The sequence below is a fragment of the Canis lupus genome, chromosome 5 (genome assembly GCF_048164855.1).
Source record: "Canis lupus baileyi chromosome 5, mCanLup2.hap1, whole genome shotgun sequence".
In the NCBI taxonomy this organism is placed as follows: Eukaryota; Metazoa; Chordata; class Mammalia; order Carnivora; family Canidae; genus Canis; species Canis lupus.
In genome coordinates this window covers 49521692-49546625 of record NC_132842.1, presented here as the reverse complement: position 1 = coordinate 49546625, position 24934 = coordinate 49521692, and the positions used below count along the sequence as shown (strand labels likewise).

Sequence of the window (24934 nt, the reverse complement as noted above, 5' to 3'; positions counted from 1 at the left end):
ACTGTAAGTTCCACGAGGCCAAGGGCCACAACCATTTTGTTCCTCCTAACCTCATTGTCTATCATTCCACAGATGGTCAGTTTAGTATTTGATGGAAAGGGAGAGAGAATGACCATTTAGCTAAGGGGTAGAGTAATCACTAAGGGTGCTTTCTGCCACTCCGATTCTGAAATGAGTATACTATAAGGTACAGTGAAATAGCTTGGCAAGGCTAGATCGTCTTGTCTATTATCTGCACACAAGAGGTAGAAGAAAAGTATGTTTTCCATCAGTCTTCTCAGATTGTCTTCTATCTAAACTCTAGAGTGAACACAAGAATCTGATACACAGCATAGCACAGCTTTTCAAAAGCATGAGAGACAACGTAGCTTTAATTGGTAATTTGGCTTCCAGTAACAGCTCAATCTACCAATAGAAATCCATTCATAAAATCAGACCTATACAAAGTATGTCAATCAACTGTTTAAAATTACTCATCTCTCAAAATGAATGAATGAACATAGAAATACATAAAGTTATCCATTGCTCTAGTCTAACAGAATTGATAATGTGTTAGTAATTAAGATTTTGATTCATCAGTTTAGAAAAGATCAGTCTTGAAGAGTCTCATCTTTTTTGAATTGAGGTAGAAAATTAGTATAAACAAATGTGTCCAATAACAGCTTTTCATTTCAAAATTACACAAAAGGATTTAGTGTTGTTGAATGCCTGAAGAATTTATACTTTATATATTTATACTTTGTATATCCTGTGCATACTTTTTAATTGTAGCATTTCAGAACAATATAAATTGTCTTATTCATTATAGCAAATTCATTTTCAGAGAGACAAGTGACTTTCCAAGTGTTAGAACAAAAATGCAATTCCAAATCCCACAATTTCACACTACCTCCTTTCTCAATTTATAGATTTCATGCTCAAACAACTACCATAAGTTTTTAAAATATTTCCTTTTAAAGTAAATATATCAAAATTCATTCCATACTTCTTTTTTGAGAAATGGTATTAACAGGCAAGTACACAAAATTTATATATATAATTTCAGATTAAAAGTACGCCTCAAGTAGCCTAATTCAAAGAACTACTAATTTGCAACAATACTACAAATCATAGTATCTACAAAAACTCTCCTTTTTAAGGCTGCTAAATGTGAATATGTTTTATGGTGTGTTAATATGACAAAACTGAAGAATAATCTGTTTACTACCTCAAGTAGTACTTTATATAATCCCCCCAAAAGTATGCCATACTTTCTCCCAGGACTGACAAATTGAGAAATCTTAATTTTTCAGGGCACAAACATTCTTTAAAAGTTCAGAAAAATGTTATTTAGCTGGGAGAAAAAATAGCACACATTACAGTATAAGTATTAAATTTATTCTTCATTCATTCGTTAAACTTACTGTGGACCTACTAAGGTGATAAGCATGGTGCTAAAAACCAAAGTTGGTTAATAGTGTATTAATCATGCCTTCTTAATTTTCCGTATGTTGATGGTTTGACAAATGAGGCCTTAATGACTCTGCAAAGACTGCCCTTCCCAGAGCTACCCAATTTAGAGGGACAGTAAATGACTGCCTTCCAGCATAAATTACATATGGAAACCAACTGATCCAGAGCACATATCCAACTACCTCTTTCATCAGGCTCTTACTTTCAGGGCCACTAGCCCCTGCCCTAATAACCAAAGGACCAGGTAACACACAACTTGCAACACTGCCTACACCAAAGCCTATTAAAATTATTTAAACTAGCCAATCCTAAATCTCTTTACCCTGGCTTTCCCATTCCTTCCCATGGAAACCACAATAAAGGCTCTTGCCCACATTGTCCCCTTGCTCCCTCTCTAAACCAACCCTGGTGTTTCCTTTTAGTTCTGTGTGATATGATATGAATCCTCCTCTTGGGAACTGTAAATGACAAAATACCTTCCAATGGCAATTACCTGCTGCTCTAAGGGCCTCACCATACCTGAATAATAATAAAACCTGCATTTTAAAGCACTCCGGACCTACTAATGATGCATTCATATTTAGTAATGTCTACTGAACAAATGAATGAATGAATGAACAAAGACTGAACACTGGCAACAAACAGGAAAGCAAACACCAGATCTAAATTTAAAGACGTAAATCCTAGCATTTCCAGTATGTGACAAGTTGGGCAGCAGCAAAGTGGATTTAAAATATTTCCCCACTGGGGATCCCTGGGTGGCACAGTGGTTTGGCGCCTGCCTTTGGCCTAGGGCGCGATCCTGGAGACCCGGGATCGAATCCCACATCGGGCTCCTGGTGCATGGAGCCTGCTTCTCCCTCTGCCTGTGTCTCTGTCTCTGTCTCTCTCTCTCTCTGTGACTATCATAAATAAATAAATAAATAAATAAATAAATAAATAAATAAATAAATAAATAAATAAATTTTTTAAAAAGGCCTTTAAAAAATAAAATAAAATAAAATAAAATAAAATAAAATAAAATAAAATAAAATAAAATACTTCCCCACAAGACAATGAGTGGATTATCTTTAACGGTATTGATGGAAACTAATAATTGCACAATTAATCACAGAGAACTAAACTGACTCTACCTTAGGCCCTGTCTCTCTAGGAACTATGTTCTACTCTCCACCTAGCTCTCCACCTTTACTACTCTAAGGTCTTGAGCTGGGGGGGCCTGGTGGGAGGGGTGTGAAAACTACTAGAGTACACGCTTCCTTCCGGAAGTGATAAAAATGTTCTAAAATCAACTGTTGCGATGGCTGTATGACTCTGAGAATATTATAAATACTAGTGAGATGTACATTTATGTGGCGAAATGTATGGTCTATGAATTACATCGCAATAAACTTGTTACCACACACACACATATGCACACACACACACACACACACACAGACCATGTTTCTACAGCATTTTCTTGTGAAAGACTAAAAAAACTGAGAATCAATTTTTACTATAGAAAAGCTACTAAAGCTACTAAACGGGATCCCTGGTGGCTCGGTGGTTTAGCGCCTGCCTTTGGCCCAGGGCGCGATCCTGGAGTCCCAGGATCGAGTCCAGTGTCAGGCTCCTGGCATGGAGCCTGCTTCTCCCTCCTCCTGTGTCTCTGCCTCTCTCTCTATGTCTATCATAAATAATAAATAAATAAATATTTTTTTTTAAAAAAAAGAAAAGCTACTAAAATCTGCAGTCAAAAATTTACAGATAAAATAGTGTAGGATACTAAAGAATACGTGACCTAGAAATTTAAAAATGCATCCGATTTTAAGGGATGAAAATCAAAGCTTATCATTTTCTTAAAGTTTTTTTAGAAGTAATCTCTATACTCATTGTGGGGTTCAAACTCATGAACGAGAGACCAAGAGTCACATGCTCTTCCAATTGAGCCAGCCAGGTATGGTACCCCAAAAGTCTATCATGTTAAATACTAATTTAGAATTGGTCAGCTTAAACTAAGCATAACTCAGGTAAAACAACATGTCTACAATTTAAAAACTGTAAACTGCTTTTTATTTAACTAAGTTCAAACTATACCAAAATACTAATTTTTGGAATCTGTTTTCTTGATTCCACTGGTCTAACATTTTAAAAGTTGTAAAAGAATTTATCTTATAAACCATCTTAGAAATTTCTTAAATAATAATGAATCTCCAAACGTGGATATTACATATACTAATTTAGAGATACATGAGAATTATGAAGAGGTATCAAGTGTAATCCAAGCAGGTTTCGTAAATCTGATACTCAAAGAGTTTATTCTAAAGACAATTTCTCCTAGAAAGTAAGCCATCATACCAAAAAACCATGCTGATTTGCCAATTTCTTTTTTAATTATTCAACTAGCTTATATTAAATATTCCCTATTAGTGACATCCTTACATCTAAAAATAAAAGTCAAAGTCAAAATTCTTACAATATTTAGTCTTAAAAAATACTTATTCACATCTGAAATTCTTAGAAGTACATTATAAAAATGTGTCTTTGAAGTTGGAGGATGAATTGGTCTTTTAGAGAAGAGAATCAAAGTCAAGTCTGATCATTCTCATTCTCATCTCCAAGTGGTAATTTTGTTTAATCTATGCCTTTGGAGGAAAACATTAAAAGATGTATATATGAATAATGTTATGGTTATATAAAAATCAGCTGAAGAAAAATATTATTCCCCTCTATGTTTAAATATAGATCCTAAGAAAGGAAGAATATTCAAACCTGGAATTATTCCAGCTAAATAGAAAAACAATAAAACAAAAATAATACAAGACAACTGCACTGCACAATTAAAAAAAAAAAGATTGCACTATGTTAAGAAAGTGAGCAAGAAGATAAAACAAGAATGTACAGGGCAGATATCAACAAAATCAGATATCCTTCAGTTAGTGTTAAAATACCATAAAATATCATCTAGAAGAAAGTGACATTCCTTAGAACATATGTGGTTAACATACATTTTTAAAATGAATTAATGAATAGGTATCCAGACACAATAACCTGAAAATGTACTGAATTAAAAATAAGTGCATGTACATACAGTGACTTATGTTTTTAGAACTCTGTACTGCAGTAAAAGGATGAATAGGTGAGAAAGGAAGAAAGGGATGAAATAAAAGCAGCCTACTTCATCTATCTGACCTTACAGATGTAAAACTCATGTATTCTTTACCAAAGTCTCATTAGGAACATATCCACATTTTAAAAACAAGGAAACTTAGGCACAGGTAAGTCAAGTAATATGGTCATTGTCATCAGCAAGTCATTAGTAGCACTGGGGTCTAGAGTTTTTACCAAATTTCTGAACCAGTACTAGAGGATGAGGGTACAGGAGAGTTTAGTAGTTTCCCAAATGGTAACTCTAAATTGGAGGTTAGAAGTTCTATTGGCATCTACCAGGCAGAGGGCAGAGATACTGCTAAGTGTCCTACAAGGCACAAGATGGTTCTGCATAACAAATAATCATCTAGAGGTGCCTACATGGCTCAGTCAGGTAAGCGTCTGTCTGACTCCTGAGAGTGGCTAAGGTCATGATCTAAGGGTCTTCAGATGGAGCCCCTTTCAGGTTCTAGATTGGGCATGGAGTCTGCTTAAGAGTCTCTCCCCCCCTCTACTCTTCCCAACCCTGTCTCTAAACAAACAAACAAACAAACAAACAAACAAACAAACAAACGGTGCCTGGGTGGCTCAGTTGGTTGAGCACCTAACTCTTGTTTTCAACTCAGATCATGATAGGAACATCATGGCTCTCAGCTCACCAGGGAGTCTGCGTAAGGATTGCTCTCTACCTCTGCCCCTCCCCCCACCTACACACACATGCTCTCTCTGTCCCTTCTCTAAAATAAAAAAATAAATCTTAGAAAAAGAAAACTCCAAATAATCATCTGTTGAGAAACCATGCTTTAGAACAGTGTATTTCTGCATTTCAAAATCCATTATAATAAAAGGAGAAGAAAATAACATTTCATAATTTAGCTGATTAAAAAAATCACCATCAACATTATTCTCTAGATCTGCTTGTTTTAGGCAAGGAAAATGTTACACTGCAATTTCTAAAAGAAACAAAGGAACAGAAAACTATTACATGGGAGATTAACCAGGTATTATTATTACTGGGGATGCAGAAAGGGGAAAATTTTGCCTAACTCCAACAACTATGTAGTTTAAGTAGAAGGAAAAGTGATATAAGAAAACAATAAAACTGCGGACCTAAACTTGCACATTACCTTCTATTAGACAATGTGAATATAAATCTTTGTAAATTCTATCATGGGCCAATGACTATGTGGCAAACTTACACAGCAATTAAGTTTCTTGTTTGTTTGCAGATTGTTACATTTTCTGTATCTATCAATGTTCCTTTAGTTACTCATCAACTATAAAGTGAAATAATTATTCTTTTAAATTTTATTACATTATTCAATACTCTTTGATAACCCGTAAGGCGACATGAATTCATTTTCAATATTTACTTCATTTTAAACACAAAAACAAGATCCACTCTTCCTATCATATCTCTTTCCAACTTTTAAATCTGAAATTTTAATGTTTAAGAGAACTCCACGTCTTCATAAAGTTCTGCCCCTCAATTTACAAAGGTTGACATGAGTCCCAGTCTATTCCTGACTTACAGAACCTTGTATTTTCCTTATAGAAGCCAACTATTTTGGCTACCTATATATCAAATTATTTTTAACCACATATTTATACAAAATTAAATATTAAAGCAAACAGTTATCTCATAAAAAATGTAAAATAAGTATGCTTTAGATACAATTAGATATCTTTCCTCATTTAATGTGTGTCATTTCTAATTTATCCTCAGTAATTTCAGTACTTTATGTTAGGAGAAACCCTAACGTGCTTTATTAACTATAATATTTTTTCCATTCATTAATTTATTCCACAAATATTTACAGACTGCTAGCTACTGCCAAATACCAGATTTTTTTGACTTTTGAAAATATTTACATTTTAAAAATTTTATTTAAATTAAATTTGCCAACATACATTATAACACCCAATGTTCATCCCATCAAGTGCTTTCCTTAATGCCTATCACCCAGTCCCCATCCTCCCTCCTTCCTCCCCTTCAGCAACCCTTTGATTCCCAGAGTTAGCAGTCTCTCATGTTTTATCTTTCTAATTTTTCTCCACTCAGTTTCCCTCCTTTCCCTTATGGTCCCTTTCACTGTTTCTCATATTCCACATATGAGTGAAACCGTATGATAATTGACATTCTCTGACTTACTTTACTCAGTGTAATACCCTCCAGTTCCATCCATGTCAATGTAAATAAAAACCAGGTTAACATTTTAATTTTAAAGGCCTGAATAATCTCAAGTCACTATCCACGAAAAAGGGAAACAGTAATAAGTAAAAATACATGTAGCTAAAATTTGGTTTTCAAAAATTAATAAAATACACTCAATTTCACAGGGAGGAAGTATGTTGGTCTTGCCCATGTTTACCTGAGAGACAGAACCAACTGGTAGTTAAAAAAGAGCAAACTCTTGCATCAAGTTGTCCTAGGTCATAATATGCCCTATGTCATGCCACATGCCACACACCAGGCAAGTTAGTTTACATTTTTAGGTTATTTTTTTACTCTATTAATAAAGAAAATAATCATGCCTCTGCCTCAGGACCATAATTAAAAACTGAATGAGATACAAATATCAAACATGTGGCAAACGTGCTCAATAATTATCTATTACTGTGGTGTTAGGACAAAACAATTACATATGTGCTTAATTCAAACTATCATACTAGAAATAATACCTACATTTTAAAAAGGAATTTCTAAAGGTAACTGATTTCACTAATCTAACATCAGGATAGACGTGTTCTGAAGGTTCCTCAAGACAAAACGATCTAGTTTATTCCTCTCATACAAAACCAAGTCTTAAGACCTGCTTTTATACCTTTAAAAGTATTAAAAAAAAAAAAAAAAGAAGAAGAAGAAGAAGAAGAAGAAGAAGAGCAGATTGCTAAACTCCACAACAGCAGAGGCAAAAATAGAGAAAATAGGTATTCATATGTAATGTCCAAAGCAAAGAATTTTGCATTTGCTTTACAAGAATGAGAGTTTTAACAAAGTCTGTATAAACTATAATAAGATGACTTCATCAATGTTACGAGAAAAAAAGTACTTGCAAGTTTCTTTAGAGATAATCCAAAATAAAAAACAACAAATTATGTAACATTCTTTTGAATTACCAGGATATTTTTATGAAGTGGTACTGACATAATATCACATATTAATCTTATGTAAAAAGACCTAAAGTAAGTCTAATAAAATCTGATTATAAAAAAATGAAAATTCATACAATTAAATAACTCATTAAATGAATAAGACCAAGTTGAACTGTACTGCCCACCACTCCCATTTCATATCATTTTAGATCTAGACCAACACCTGCCCCAGCATTGTCACGAACAAACTTAGCACACACATACACAAAACACTACCCATTAACATGCACCAATACCAGTAGCCAAAAATAGTGGTAATACTTTGATGATTTAAAGAAACAAATTCTGAAAAAAGCATTTCCTCACCTATTATCAGATGGCAGAAGAGAAAGCAAAGCCAATGCTGAAAGTTTTCTTCTTTCAGGCTGCGTAATGTTATCCATGCGATCAACCCACATTTCAATCATATTTCCCAAAAGCTGGTCCATCTGAAAAAAGAGCAAAAGGCATCTCAAAATATCTGAAATGCTATTTACTTGTGGATAAGTACTTTTAAAGGCTAAAAGCTCATCAGGCCTGGTTAAAGTTTAATTCCAAAAAAGCACAGAATTGGAATACAAGAATGTGGGGCAAGCCTTGAGCTGGAAAGGAATAATTTGAGCAAAACCAGGAAATGACTCTAATTAATCTTGGGAGACAATTTATTCTGAGAGCTAAATAGACTGTTCAAAACCAGTACACACCCGATGAGTGATTTTTGTAATCTCATTTAATAAATCACCAATCCAATACATTCTTCCTGGTACACTATAAAAGTACATGCATTTTTCAAAACTGTCAACTTATACTTAGGTTACGGTTACTGAGTTGGTGATTAGATATATAAATGTTTAAGGTGTAATTTGCTGAACTGATTTGTTGCTACTTTTAGAGGAAAGGCAGGTTGCAACCTCAATTTGCAGAATTTCAAAGAAAAATGTTTCTGGACATTATATGCTATATTAAAAATAAGTTAACTTAATATAGAAGTGGTAAGTGTGCTGGTTAATTGTACCTATCAACTCAGCTAGGCTAAAGTGTCCAGTTGTACTATCAAATGCTAGTCTAGATGTTGCCGTGAAAGCATTTTTGTAGATATGATTATTATGTACAAGAGTTGACTTTAAAGAAAAGAGATTACCTTAGATAATATGGGCTGGGCTTCTTCAAACAGGTGAATTTTGCCTTAAGATAAACAAATAAGGTTTCCCAGAAGGGAGGTAGATAGGAGGTGGGGAACTGGGTGACAGGCATTAAGGAGGGCACGTGATGGGATGACCACTGGGTGTTATATGCAACTGATAAATTATTGAAAACTACATTTTTGAAACTAATAATGTACTATATGTTGGCAAATTGAATTTAAATTAAGAAAGAAAGGGCGGGGGGGCGGGGGGATGCCTGAGTGGCTCAGTGATTGAGTGTCTGCCTTTGGCTCAGGGCATGATCCCGGAGTAGTGGGATCAAGTCCTTTATCAGGCTTCCCACATGAAGCCTGCTTCTCCCTCTGCTTCTCTCTGTGTGTCTCTCATAAATAAAAAAATAAAATCTTTTTAAAAAATATTGTTTCCCAGAAAAGAAATCCTGCCTCGGGATCCCTGAGTGGTGCAGCGGTTTGGCGCCTGCCTTTGGCCCAGGGCGCAATCCTGGAGACCCAGGATCGAATCCCACATCGGGCTCCGGTGCATGGAGCCTGCTTCTCCCTCTGCCTATGTCTCTGCCTCTCTCTCTCTCTGTGTGACTATCATAAATAAATAAATAAAAATTAAAAAAAAATTATTAAAAAGAAAAAAAAGAAATCCTGCCTCAAGACTGTAACACAGAAATCCTGTTTGAGTTATGAGCCTTTGCTAAAAAATTAGAACTTGTCAGCTCCCATAATCATGTGAGCTATTCCTTAAAATCATTTCCTCCTTCACATTCTCTCCTATCTCATATTCTCTTTCTCTCATGTCTTTGTGTGTACATGATGTGTGTACATGCATACAGAGCTCACACATACAAAAGAGATTCTATTTTTTTCTGGAGAACCCTGACTGATATAATTAGAATCTATAAAGTAAAACACAATCCACTATACTGATCATACAGACTGAACATGAAGCTCAGGGTATGCTCATAAACACTGGTCACCTTGAAAAAAATGCATTTAATATCAAAATCTCTATCTCGTGGAGTTTGGTAACTTAAAATCAACCTTAAGTTTCCACACTTTCCTACTTTTATACCTCTTCATATTTTCCAAGAAATACTTCAACATTTTATAATAGTAATAGAATGGGTCCCTAGATGGCTCAAGTCAGTTAAGTGTCCTATTTTTGATTCTGCTCAGGTCAAGACCTGAGGCTGAGCCTCAGAACACAATGGGCTCTATTCTCAGTGGGAAATCTGCTGCTCACCCTCTTCCTCTGCCCCTCCTCCTGCTTGTGCATGCACTCTCTCTTTCTAAAATAAACAAATAGATCTTAAAAATGTAAAACTAAGCAGTAAAGATTAACACTTATTAATTCAAGACAGTTATTTATATTTGGGCCCTGTGAACTATGTGTTGCATCCGAAGATGCCACAATGAACTCATAGAATATTTACAAATATGCAGAGAACCATAGAAATATCAGATACTTCAAAAATTGTTCCTTAAGATGACTTCCTATATTTGCAAAGTACTACCCAGAAATCCAGACAAAACAAAAAGTAAAAGTGGAGTCCAATCTGATTCTCCAGTTTGAGAATCTGAATGATGGTCAATAGGTACATATATTCCATTAGTCAGTAATTTTGTGGATATTTAAGAATGAAATAAAGATATTCTTTCTTTAGACTTTTATTATTTTTCAGCAACTACTAAGTAATTAGGACAAAAAATAAATATTAAGCCGTTTGGATCCAACTAAATAGAAGGAACGATTAGATATTTTTATCTCTTTTGGCCTAGGAGCACTGTGAAAATACTACAAACACACTAACTGAACCATGAAGCATGATAGTTTGATAATTTTCGATATATATCCTGTGTCTTTCATTCACATCTAATTTGGAAACAAATGGTAGAGATGCTCTCCATACTAACCGCAATTAATATCTAGTAAGCAAGATTTTAAAAAAACAGTTACCCATTATAAAAGCAAATATCAAGTTATCATTAAAATGTAATATATCCAACTAAAACTACAATAATGTACCTGGCTGGAATAAAAATTCAATCACCATAGACAGATAACTAACTCTATAGTCTATTTATTCATAACATTTATTTCATTATAAAAATACTTAACAACAGCACAAACGGTGACTTTGTGGGGACTCAAAGTAAGTATTTCAGGCTTTGTGGGGCATATGGTCTCAGATGCAACTATTCAACACCCGACATTAGTCATAAACAGTATGTCAAGAAATGGACACGGATGTGTCCCCGTACAAACTTTTGGATAACTTTCATGTGTCAGGAAATACTATTATTTTTTCAACCATTAAGAAATTTAAAAAACCATTCTTAATTCACAGACTACAAAAACAAGCAGCAGAGTGGGGGGATGCCCGGTGGGCTCAGCGCTGAGCGTCTGCCTTTGGCCCAGGGCATGATCACAAGATCCAGGATCAAGTTCCACATCGGGCTCCTTGCACAGAGCCTGCTTCTCCCTCTGCCTGTGTGTCTCTGCCTCTCTATGTCACTCATGAATAAATAAATAAAATCTTAAAAAATAAATAAAATGGAAGGTGAGAGAACGGGAGGGGCTGTTTGCGGGACAGGGAATGAGCAGCCTGTATTCCAGGACTGTGGTGCAAGAGGAAGAAAGGTGCTCTCAAGACAATGAAAAATGTTCTGTACAGTGAATGGCTGATCACTAAGCTCCCAAAGGAGGCTAGAAGAGGCTAAAAGAGTCACAAAGCAGATTACAGTAGGCCTTTACAGGCAAACCTACATTAGAGAGGTTAGACTTACTACTAAATCTAAAAGAAATCTCAAAACTGAGGAGGTTTGCAACAAGAAGTGACAAAATCCTAGTATATATTAGAAAACTCAACATGGTTGCTCTGAAGTAAATGCTCAGTAAAATCAGAAAATTCTAAACAGGACAAATGAAACAAATCTTTTGTACAAAGATAAAACAGTAATATTACTCAAATTTCTCAGCTACAAATATTTTATTACATCTTTGTAATTAAGTTATTTACCCTGGAAGCATACAGACATTATGAAGACAATCTTGGTACTGAAAATACGCATTTGCTGGACCCCCATGAAATCCCACTACAGTGAGAATAAAAAGAACATAAAAAGCAAAGGAACAATCTCACAGGGTCTATAAAGAGGAGAAACAACACTGGGTAAAGATGGCAACAGTGTTTGGAGGATGGCCAGTGGACAAAAGAAAGTTAAGTGACTGAGCTGAAACCAAGCTGCCAGCCAAGGAAATAACAATCTAAGTAAGCAGATTTGGTTTTCAGAACCCTGAAATCATCAGCCATAAAGAAGGCAGAGGTGAGGCACAGAGCTGAAAACAAGAAAACTGGCTGAGAATCTGTATAAGGAACAATTAAAACCTTACAGGTCCCCCTTTCCCACTCCTGAAAGAAACAAAAGACACAATACCTGGAAAAATAAAATTAGAGAAGCTCTAAGCAAAGAAACTTAAGAACAGGAGAATGCAAGGTGAGGTACAAAATAAAATTAGATAATTTATATGCAAATCTAGATCCTGAATGGTGAAATACCTTCATCAGCAAAGACCTTTCCTCTAATCCTGAGTTCTAACACTTGTTCATACCAAAGGAGAGGCTATCCCTCAGGAGAAAAGGGGAAAAGGGACCTACAAATACTTTTTCTAGTAAATTTCTCTACAACAAACTGTCATTTTTCGATACCACAAGGCTCTAAGCTCTAAATTAGGCAGTCTAAAAAGTTTTCATTATTCATTCAATATAAGTAACTCTGAAAGACTTCAAATAACAAATGCTTAGAGGACAAACTGTTCTAGTGGTGACTTGTGCAATAAGCCCAGCTTCTCTCCCAAAGATACAAAATCAGCCTTAATTTAACTTGGCTTATTCTACTATCTCATACTGTTTTCAGTGTTAAGAAGAAACAATTCTTTCTCCAAGATCCTTGCTTCCTTCAAAGCTCTCTGGATTTACTGGAACTCATTTGCCTGGCCCTATTTAATTCTTGCATATATTTTTGATGTTCTCCAGAACTGTGCTCACAGTCAGAAACAGTCATTTGAACTAGAATACTATTTTATTCACTTTCATTCCCATCTCTATACTCAAATGCGATGGCTTGACAGGTTTTTGTAATATTCTCTGAGGAAAGAAAAATGTCCTCTTCATAGTAAAAAATAAAAAGAGAAAAGATAAAAAGTGTTCCATGAAAAGTCTGTGTTCTAAAGACAGGGTTGGAAATAAGTCTGAATCAACGATAACAGCTCCTTTCTCAATCTTTCATGCTGCCAACGGACTCCAACAGTGCCAGCAGTAGCCACAGTTCATCATTTCTCTTTAATATGAAACTAAGCCCAGTGGACGTGCCCTATGCTTTTCATGTATCTTTTTAAAATGATGATTATTTGAGGTAACAAGGAAGCATACATAAGGCATTTCAGCAAATTTTTCACGATTTTTTAATGCACAGTATTAAAAGAAACATACTACAAAACTTCACGACATTGGATCTGACAATGATTTCTTGGATATGGTACCAAGGCACAGACAATAAAAGAAAAAAACTCGACTTCTTGAAAATTAAAAAAAATTGTGCATCGAAAGATGCTAATAACAGAGTTTAAAAGGTACCCCACAGACTAGGATAAAATATTTGCAAATCATTTATTTGGTAAGGAATTGATATCTAGAACACATAAATAATTCCTAAACCTAAAACAAAACACCTAATTCAATAAAGGGCAAAAACCTTGATTAGACATTTCTTCAAAGAAGAAAACATGAAAAGACACTCTACGCCACTAATCATTAAGAAAATAGAAATCAAAACTATACTGATACCACCTCACCATATGAGGATGAACACTATATATTATATATGTGTATATATATATGTGTGTGTGTATATATATTGTGTGTGTATATTATATATGTGTGTGTGTATATATATATATATATATATATATTTTTTTTTTAACCCACCAGAAAACAAATGTTGGCAAGGATACGGTAAAATCTGAACCCTTGTGCACTGTGGGTAGGAATTTAAAATGGCACAGCTGCTGTGGAAAATAGTATGGTGGTTCCTCACAAAATTAAAAATAGAATTACCATATACGATCCAGTGAATCTACTTCAGGATACCTACCCAAAAAAAACTGAAAACAGTGACTTAGAGATTTGTATACCCAAGTTCACAGTAGCTTTATTCATAATAGGCAAAATGTGGAAACAACCCAAACATCCATTGACTAATGAACAGATAAGCAAAATGTGACAGATACATATAATAGAATATCATTCAGCTTCAAATTCTGATATATATTACAACATGGATGAACCATCAGGACATATGTTCAGTGACTGTAAGTTAAGTCACAAAAAGATAAATATTTTACCACTCCATTTATGTGAGGTACTTAAAGTAGTCACAACTACAGTGCAATGGTGGGGACACCTTGGTGGCTCAGTTGGTTAAACATTTGACTGTCAGGTTTTGCTCAGGTCATGACCTTAGGGTCCTAGGGCACCCTGTTCAGCAAGGAGTCTGCTTCTCCATCTGTCCCTCTTCATGCTCATGCACTGTCTCTCAAATAAATAAGTCAATCTTTAAAAAAAAAGTGCAATGGTGGTTGCCAAGGGCTAGGGAGTTCTTGTTTAATGGATGTACAGGTTCAAGTTTTATGAGACTGAAAGATGCATGCAAAGATGCATGGTGCTGATGACCATACAACATTATGAATATATTTAATAGCACTGAGCCATACACTTAAAAATCGCTGAAGGTAAATTTTATATGTATTTTATCACAGTAAAAAAAAAAAATGGAAAAAAAATGTAACACAGTGGATACATTTTCTCTTCCCAAAGCACACTGAACGTATCCCTACACAGTACTCATATTTAAGTGCTTTCCCTTAACATTACTCTAAGCTTGTCAAAACAAGTGTCTCCAGTGTATAGTGTAAAAGTGCCTGTTCCAAGATGGACAGGAGGCAGTTTTGTGTGGTTACTGAGATATCAGGCTCTGAAGTTAGGTTGCTAGAGTATATAAAGCATTGCATCATTTATTAGCTGTCTGAATTTGAACAAATGAGTAAATCTCTATAGCCTCAAGATTTCTCATGTGTGAGATGGAAATAAAAATACTATTATCTCAATGGGTTGTTGCTGAAAATTTAATGTAATACATGACATTTATATTGTTGTTAAATATATTGTTATTATTAAAATCATTCAACAAATTTTGTTGAACTGAATAAACTCTTGTTTAATATTATTCCATCACAGTTAAATTTAATGAAGGTAATAAATCTTATCTATCTATTCATCTAAACAAAGGCTAGGGTTTCAAATTAGGTTAGATCTAAATCTAATCCTAGAAAAACTAAGCAAACTCTAAAATTTGCACTTTCTTGTTCTAGGTTTCCTTAAAAGTGGAAATAGTTTTGTTTCACTAATCATAAGTTTTACAAATTGCCTCCATCCTAAAGACATTATGCAAGTACTTTGTCCTTTCTACATCTTATAAATATTAAAATATTAATGGCTTAATACATAAAATCTATATTTTAATATAATGTGTATAGTCTTAAGTAACCACTTCACTTAAGAACCTATTCCATACTTACTCTGGTGGCTGGTTTCTTTTTTTTTTTCTTTTTTTTTTTTTTAAAGATTTTATTTATTCATGATAGTCACACAGAGAGAGACAGAGAGGCAGAGACACAGGCAGAGGGAGAAGCAGGCTCCATGCGCCGGGAGCCCGATATGGGATTCGATCCCGGGTCTCCAGGATTGCGCCCTGGGCCGAAGGCAGGCGCCAAACCACTGCGCCACCCAGGGATCCCTGGTGGCTGGTTTCAGTTACAGTATTTCTTAAATAAGCTTTTGCTGAAAAAGTCATTTCCCATAATAATTATGACAGAAACTCATCACATAACATTAAGAACAAGTTTAGTAAAGGAATGGAACAAAGCCAGTAAATAATTATATATAAAGTTTTTGTTTCATTTGAAGTATGAGTTTTACAACATTGCAACCATAAAAGAATCAAAATTCCATTCTATGGTTAAACACAATAAATTTGCGAATTATAAAAGAGAACAAGTGTATATTTCAATTGCCATTCAGAGAGTCATTTTTCTCCTTCAAAATTATAGGTACAATGTAAGTTATTGAACTTTTAAAATACAAAATTTTAAATATCAGAGTTTTATATATAATTATTATTTCCCCAATTATTTCCAATCCTTATTCAAAAAGACCTTCTTCAATTCAAGTAAACTGATTCTTACCTCCTGATTAAATTTATGTGCCATCTCATTAAGAAGTGAAGAAAAAAAACTAGTGTTTTGTAGCAGGACTCGACCCATAACTCCAAGATATGTTGACATCACGACAGGATACCTCTGTACAATTAAAATACAGCACACAAAGTTATATCAAGGTATGAGTACAAACATGACTATGAACAATTACAGACATAATAACAGTCAACAGGAATGTAAAATAGCATTCTCCCTCAAAATCATTTCTTTAGGATATACTGCTAGTATTATCTGAGGTGTAAAGGTAACTCTCTAAATATATGTCATACAACATAATATATGTGTTACATATATATATTATATGGATAAAAAGAGGAACACAGAAAAAATATTCATCAATGGCTCATTTATTTACATCACTGTAAATACTCCTACGATACGTGGTACATAGGTCTACTTAAGAGAATGACTTAGAATATAACCGGTATTTTCATATATTCAATATGTGCTACAATGAGCACTATTCTTTCCCACTACTGTTTCAAATCTTTGCAGATGAATACACATGCACGTAAGTGAGAGAGATATTAAAAAAAAACAAAAGCTATAGTTGGTGAAGAAAGAAAAGGCAAAGCTGTATAACTACCCTGAAAGTTACTTAATTTACCTTAAAACAATCCAATAGTAAGAAAAGCTTTCTTTTTGTATCTAACAATAAAGAAGAAATAATTTTCCAATGAAGAATGAAAATAATTAAAAGTAGAACCGTACAGTCCATTACTATCCTTAGAAGGTTATGGAAAATCTTACCTCTCCTTCTATAATACCTCTGAAAACACAGGGGAGAATCGGTTGAAACATCTGTGGACCTAATACTGGGTTCACTTTGAGGGCATTTTCCACAACCTAAAAACCAGAAAGACTCACTGGTAACACTTAATAATGCAAGTCAGTGCTTCATGCAAAATACAAGTAAAGAAAACAATGCATTGAATACCACACGCTAAATCTGAGAATACACACAAACACATGAGGTATTCAATATTCTGGCACTAGACATACTTTTACAAGACAATCTATTAAAAATGGATTTGATATAAAATTTGATACGAAGTATATAACAGACACAGATATACATCTCACATGGAATTATAATTAGTCACATTTTAATAACAGGTATCAGGTTGTTAATATCAGTATTACATTTGCATACTTTAAACAAATAACCCTTACAAAATGTTGCACTAATAGAGCCAACAAAAGGCATTTCGTAAGTGTTGGCTTTTTTGCAGTAAGCAAAACAGTATGGTAGTGGCACAACACATAGAGATCAGTGGAAGAGGAGAGGCCAGAAATAAACCCCCAATTATATGGCCAATTAATCTTCAACAAAAGAGGCAAGAATATGCAATGGGAAAAAGACAATTTCTTCAACAAATGGTGTTTGGAAAATCAATAGCTACACACAAATATAAGAAATTGGATCCCTTTCTTACACCATACACACAAAAAAAACTCAAAATGGATTAAAGACCTAAACGTGATTCCTGAAATCATAAAATTCCTAGAAGAACACATACACAGTAACCTCTTAGACATGAGCTGCAGAAACACTTTTCGAGATATGTCTATGTTGGCGAAGGACATAAAAGCACAATTCAACTACTGGAACTACATGAAAATAAAAAGCTTTTGCACAGCAAAGGAAACCATCTACAACAACAACAAGACAATCCACTTAATGGAAGAACATATCTGCAAATAATGTATCTGATAAGGGGTTAATATCTATTAATATCTAAAATATTTTAAGAACTTATACAACTCAAGACCAAAAGAAACAACAAAACAAAAATAACAATCCAATTAAAAATGAGATGACATGAATAGGTATTTTTCCAAAGAAGACATACATAAGGCTACAGACACATGAAAAGATGCTCAACATCACTCATTATCAGGGATATACAAATTAAAGTTACAATGAGGTTTCATCTCATACCCATCAGAATAGTTAAAATCAACAACACAAGGAACAAGTGTTGGTGTGAAGATGTGGAGAATAGGAAAAGATAAAGAACTTATGGTGTAGGGCAGCCCAGGTGGCTCAGCGGTTTAGCGCCGCCTTCACCCCAGGGTGTGATCCTGGGGACCTGGGATCGAGTCCCACGTCGAACTCCCTGCATGGAGCCTGCTTCTCCCTCTGCCTGTGACTCTGCCTCTCTCTCTCTGTCTCTCATGAATACATAAATAAAATCTTAAAAAAAAAAAAACTTATGGTGTACACACACACATACACACACAGAATGAAATATTACTCAGCCATAAAAAGAATGAAATCTTGCCATATTAAACAACATAGATGGATCTAAAGGGTATAATGCTAAATGAAATTAGAGAAAGACAAACAACATGTGATTTCACTCATGTGTGCATAAGGGAGGGAGGGGAACAGCCTCTTAAAACCAGAGAACTGGTGGTTACCAGATGGGAGGTAGGTGGGAGGATGTGTGAAATAGTTGAAGGGAATTATGAGTACACTTAACATGTTGAGAACTGAGTATGTATAGAACTGCTGGATCATTATATTGTACACATAAAACTAATAGTATACTGTGTGTTAATTATAAAAGTGTTAACTTTTAATAGAGAAAAGTTAGTAAAAACTATACTCACTGTCCAAAAATCAATCTACCTTTAAGTTTATCAATAGACAAAAAACAGCTTATTGCCTGCAAACTGCTTATTTTTTGAGAAACAATCTTTTCTTTAAAGTTTTAAAAATTTTATTTATTAACCAGAGGCAAAAATATAGGCAGAATTAGGATCCACGAAGGAGCAGGGAACCAAATGCAGGACTTGATCCCAGGACCCCAGGATCGTGCCGTAAGCCAAGGGCAGACACTCAACCACTGAGCCACCCAGGCGTCCCGAGAAATAATCTTATTTAGTTTATAATATAATCATATAGGTTATCAATCAGAAGCACTGATTGTCACAGGTGAGAATTTTGAAGGATGAGATGGGTTCCCTCTGTAACAAAAAGAGAACGAAATTCAAAGCAGAGTGAGATGTTTTTTGTTTATTTTTGTTTTATTTTTTAGGAAGAGATGAAGGCAGTAGTCCAGAAGCAGCAATGAAGACCAAGAAGCAATCTTTCATGGCTCCAACCCCACTGTTAAGAGGAGCAGGAATGAAAACACACAGCATTTGAAAGGGTTATGAGCAAGTACTAATTTCAAGCAGAGCCAAGTTGCCGGTTAGAACTTGTAGCAATGTTTCTCAAGGGTGATTACTGACATTATGAGTGGGACAATGATTTACTGTTCTGGACTACTCCATGTACCGAAGGGCTTTTATCATCTCTGGTCTCTGTTCATTATGTGCCAAGAGCATGCTCAAAATATGATCACCATCAAATATACCTCCATGCATTTTGAAACATTCTCAAGGTAGGCAAGTAATACCCATGGATGATAGCATTCTCTAATTTTGAGCAAGAGGTAAAGGAATGTCCAAAGAAAAGTTTAAAAGTACAAAAACTTTTACAGTAGGCCTAATGTTACGTTATCTACTAAAAGATAAAAGTTATCAGAGCTCCTGACTAAAGGCAACAGGAGATGAAATTCAGAAAATAATTAAATCTAACCTCAATAAAGCTTATTTAAAAAAACAGATTTGGAAAAAATAAAAATAAAAAAAATAAAAAAAATAAAAAAACAGATTTGGAATAAAGATGGGGAAGATGTAGATAACTAGTAAACTGAATCTCAGAAGTTCGTGTCACCACAAAGTCTCTATTTTAGCTACAAAATGGAAAATAAAACCATCTGCTGACTGTTAGACACACATTTAACTTCATTTCCTCCTGATATCGTACTATAATTACAGTATAAGGATTTTAAGGGGAAGGGACATAATTTTAAAAGGACCAAGGGATGAGAGATAAAATACTGGAAGGTATAAAGAAAAAATTCAAAAAGTAACTGATTAATCAGGTAACAGAAAGCTAAAATCAAAGGATGCAATGGACAAGGTGGAGAAGCAACTTGATTTATAGCACCTCTATCTTCTCCCTATCTCTCATTAAAACCAACAGAAATCAGGACTTTCTTTGGGGAGGAGGGTAAGGAAAAAGCTAAAAGACTGATTAACAAAGTCTTTTTTAAGAGAGATATTTCCAGGGTGCCTGGGTTGCTCAGTGGTTAAGTGTCTGCCTTTGGCTCAGGGCATAACCCCAGAGTCCTGGGATCAAGTCCCACGTCAAGCTCCCGGCAAGGAGCTTGCTTCTCCCCCTGCCCGTGTCTCTACCTCTCTCTGTGTGTCTCTCATGAATAAATAAATACAATCTTAAAAAAAAAAAAAAAAAAGGATTCCCAGATATTCCCAAAACTCCATATCTAGGAAACTAACCATCTCTCTCTGCAGGAGAAGATAGTGTATTATCTTTAAAGGGTCTAAAAAGATTTTCCAGATTAAAAAGGCCTGATAGTGTCCAGTACAATCAATTAAAATAAACCTACATCAAGGCACATCATTGTAAATGTTAAGACACTAAGAACAAGAAGAAGCTATAAGCCTGGGGAGTTAGAGTTAGCATGGCTCTGGAAGAGACTTCATCAAGAAAATTAAAGAAATACCTGATGGGTCGATGCCTCTTAACATACTGAGCAGAGACTACTGGCAAAGAATGTAGTGCATATAAAAATAACACTAAAAAAAAAACTATTCACTCCAAAGATTATATAAGTTTGTGCAGAAAAGGAGAAGCAATCACCTACTTAGATCATTATGACTTACAGAATATAAATTCACTTAAATGTATCACTCAATAGAAATCAGCTGTCAGTATGATTTTCTTTGTGTGTGTGTGTGTGTGTGTATTTAGTTATTATTGCATAAAGGATCCCACCCAAATATATCAGGGCTAAAATGTAATCTTTGTATTTGAAAAGATTAGGAACCACAGCTAGGGGAGATGAGGTTATTTCTGAAAAATTATGTAGGAAAGTGTTATTATTAGACTTGGAGGCAGGGGTTGTGAAACAGAATGAAAAGAAAATTCAAAAAAGTAGAAGTGATAAGATCTAGAAGACCAAGTGAACAGTTAACCACAGGTTACTCCTAGTTTACATGTCTGGCCAATGGGTACAACCGTGGTCCCACTAATAATAATGAGGTTTTGTTGTGGACATGATGAACCTTGTGATGCTTGAGATGTGATTATTTCCACACATGATACTTTACAGTCCACTTTCCGAGGATAGCAGTTTGACATAAGAGTCACAGAGTTCAAATCATGACTGAAGGAAGTTCCCCTGCAAACGTAGAATCAAAATCCTTCTGGACATTCTGATCAGCAACCCATTGCTTTCTACTCTAAACAAAATTTTGAAAAATTCATCTAATGATTTCAGTGTTAATAAACAATTTGATGTATTTCGAGTGAAACGTATGTACACCCACATGGTCTAGCAGCTCCCAGAGGAAATAATTTTCAACTAATCAAAATATTAAAAGTAATTTGCAGATATTAATAGAATTTAAATCATAACTAATTTTTCTTGGGATGGGAATCATTACATTCTCAGGAATTTTAGTTTGTTGGATGTATTTTAATCAGTTTAGTTTTATTCTGATCCTCAAACTGTCCCATCATTAGCCAAGTGGGAACTCCTTCACATTGATTCAAATTGCAACCTTTTGACATCCCACCTTCTATTCCTTGTCTGCACAAAAGATCTCTCCCAGTTTGTCTTGAGTATCTCTTGTCTGAACTCTGGACATAACCAGCAGGAAACAGTATTTACAGACCACAATCTATGCTGTGCAATATATACTGCACTGAACTGACATTGCTTCTAGTCTTTTATTTAGACAACATTAGGATATCTATTTTCTTTTTGTGGAAGTATATAACAAATTCACCAAATCCAACTAACATTATAGCATTTTAATTGTATATTTCCATCTTTCTCCGACATTGAAAACTCTCAGATTATAACATTAATTTGTTTCTAACTGATACATATAACATTCCACATATATATTTAAGTGTTACGAATAATTACTAATAACAGTAACACTGCTGATGCAATTTACAATTTCCCTGTGTTTCTTTTTGTTCTAATGTTGTATTTTACCACAGATCCACATGTAAAATACTATGTACTAAAATTACTTGAAATATTCTTCTCAGATGGCTATGGCACCAACACAATAATAGATTCAAATGTCTTAGCTCTTTTATGATCTTTAGGAACTGCTTTTACTTTATTATTTTAAACCATATAAAATAACTACTTGGCTCCAAAAACCAAAGTAAAAAGCAGATACACATCCTGAAAGATCTACCTTCTATCTTTTCTTTCTTCTTCCTAGATAACCATCTTTATTAATTTGGCTTATTTTTCCATTGCTCTGTAGGTTGCATTCTTTAAATATAAGAAAACTCTATAGATACTGGTCTTTGTTTATAGTCTCAGAATCACTCTAACACTACATAGAGAGGCCATCTTCATTCTTCTTTGAGCTGCACAGTACTCTTCTGTGTAGTTTAATAAGTTGGGATATCTCCAATTATCTAATTATTAGTAATTATTTTTATCAGTATTTTGCTATTATAAATCAAAGTTCTACACTTTGGTTTTATTCCATCCCTTTTCTAAATATACTTAGAACAGACTATGTTTTCAAATCCCTGTGGAAAAAAGGCAGGCTTTTTAGCTGGTGTCTTGTACTCAAATCATTTTCTTGTATTAGGCTTACACTGCAAATAGAGTGGTAAATAGCATGGAGCCTGAATTCAGAATGCCTACGTTTCTAACATGGCTCCAATACTTTCTAGGTATGTGACCTTGGACAAGGTATTAACCTCTTTATGATTTAATTTCTTATCTGTAAAATGGGGAAAAGAACAGTACTATCATCATAAGTTTATGTGAGGATTGAATGAACTCTGTTACGTGCTTGGAAATGTGTAGCATATAGTAAATTCTAGCATTAGCTATTACTATTATTATTATGGAATAAATTATACCTTAAAAATATTTGTGCCACCTTAAATAAGTCTTACCATAGTGAATGAAAGCAATCTGGCTCATTACTGCTTGATAAGACTATGATAAGAGAATTTCAAAACTCAAAGTGGTATGTATACATACAGAAAAACTTCAAATTAAAGAGATGTTAACAATTCAAATTCTAGTATTTTTAGAATATAATTGTATTCACCTAGATAACTTGTTCTGACTCACAAAATATAATAAAGCCTATTTCTGCTCTTAACTATTTGTTCCAAAAGCAGGCATTCTTGTCTTTCTATCTGATTTTCATAACTTTATAATTTTCTGCTTCAAAGAACAAAGCAGTTACTTCCAGATACTGTCAGAAACAAGTGGAACAGTGACATTTAGCCAAAAATAATATTAAAAATGTTATATGGATTACTATATTAAGAAACCGTATCTGAGAGGTATTAAAAATGAAAATAATTGAGCTAATATTAAAAACTCTTAGTATACCCTTACTGGAACTCTGAGAATAGGAAAATGACAAAAATTTTAAGAGTTCTCTTAGCATTCAGGTACAGGTATAAAAGGACCACTGTTCTAGAATATTCTCTCATTTTAAAAATGTAAATAACTTATTCATGATAATTAGCATATTTCTAGTATTTATCATCAATTAAATAATAAAATTCAGTTTCTGAGATTTCATATAAAACATACAGGCTTAGCTACAGCGATGTCTACATAAAAATAGTGTTAAATGTTATTAGATGGCCAATTTTTAATAACCTATCAATCAATTCCTGTTGGCATAGAGAGAAACTGATTTAGTCATGTTAAATGATACAAATATTTTAATATATACTTGCACGATAAATGATTTGTGCTGAATTTTTAAATACAAAATTACTAGGTACAATTAGGAAACAATAATATCATCTTTCACCTCAAAGGGAAAAGGTGAAGCAAAAAGATTTTTTTCCAGTAAAATTTTCAGGGTAGTGTTATACATTATGTAAATTAGGAAATTTCCATAATAAAAAATTTTTAGAAGACTGTGTTACAATATAGAAAGAAGGAATTAAATACAATTAATTTTAAAGGGCGAGTTGAGATATATAATTCCTGAGAAAAAATAAAGCTCTCTCATTGTGTCAATTGCCTGCTTAGTTTGAAATTTTAATTAATGTATTTTTTATTTTACATAAACATTTATTTAGAAGAAATGGTCCAAAGGAGAGGTAGATAGCTTGGTTTGTTCTGTTTTCTTCTTACAGCCAAAAATCTTAACAACCTAATAAATTACATGGCTTACGAATACAGTCGCCTATTTTGCCCTGAAATTATGTAATTAGACAACTATTTAATTATACAACTAGGTAAAAAGAGGCAACACCTAGTATTACCTGATTACACAATAGGCATTGATATAAGGTTACTGTTATACAGGCAAAGTTATCATCCCCATTTTATAGACAGAAAGTGAAGAGCAGAGATTAATCTGCTCACTGTACACAGCTGTGAGGCAGCAGAGTCAATACTGGCACTTTCACTTCAGTCTATGCTATAATGTTACCATAATGTTATTTCTCCTCTAATTATATTATTTTGCAATAATATAATCAAAAATAAATTGTAAAAAGAAAGTAAACATTCTCCTTGGGGCATATCCTAAAAAGCCTGCTTCGTTTTTCAAATTCATTTCACAATGCCCATTTCATATGGCTCAGAAGAATTTGTCTTTCAGTAGTTACTAAAAATACTACAAAAGTA

The 24934-nt window shown here is 34.1% G+C and overlaps 1 protein-coding gene across 3 annotated transcripts in view; it reads right to left on the bottom strand.

Moving 5' to 3' along the window:
- IPO11 (importin 11) overlaps window positions 1–24934 on the bottom strand; it is a 200910-nt gene that overhangs the window by 64089 nt on the left and 111887 nt on the right. For all 3 annotated transcript variants that reach the window (XR_012031275.1, XM_072826606.1, XM_072826605.1), the window contains exons 25-27: window positions 16962–17057; window positions 16179–16292; window positions 8047–8168 (exon numbers count right to left, since the gene is read on the bottom strand). Coding sequence is in view for 2 of the 3 variants with exons in the window: in XM_072826606.1 (XP_072682707.1) it covers window positions 8047–8168; window positions 16179–16292; window positions 16962–17057 (332 nt within the window). In the remaining variant the exon portion in view is untranslated. The remainder of the gene's footprint in view (window positions 1–8046; window positions 8169–16178; window positions 16293–16961; window positions 17058–24934) is intronic.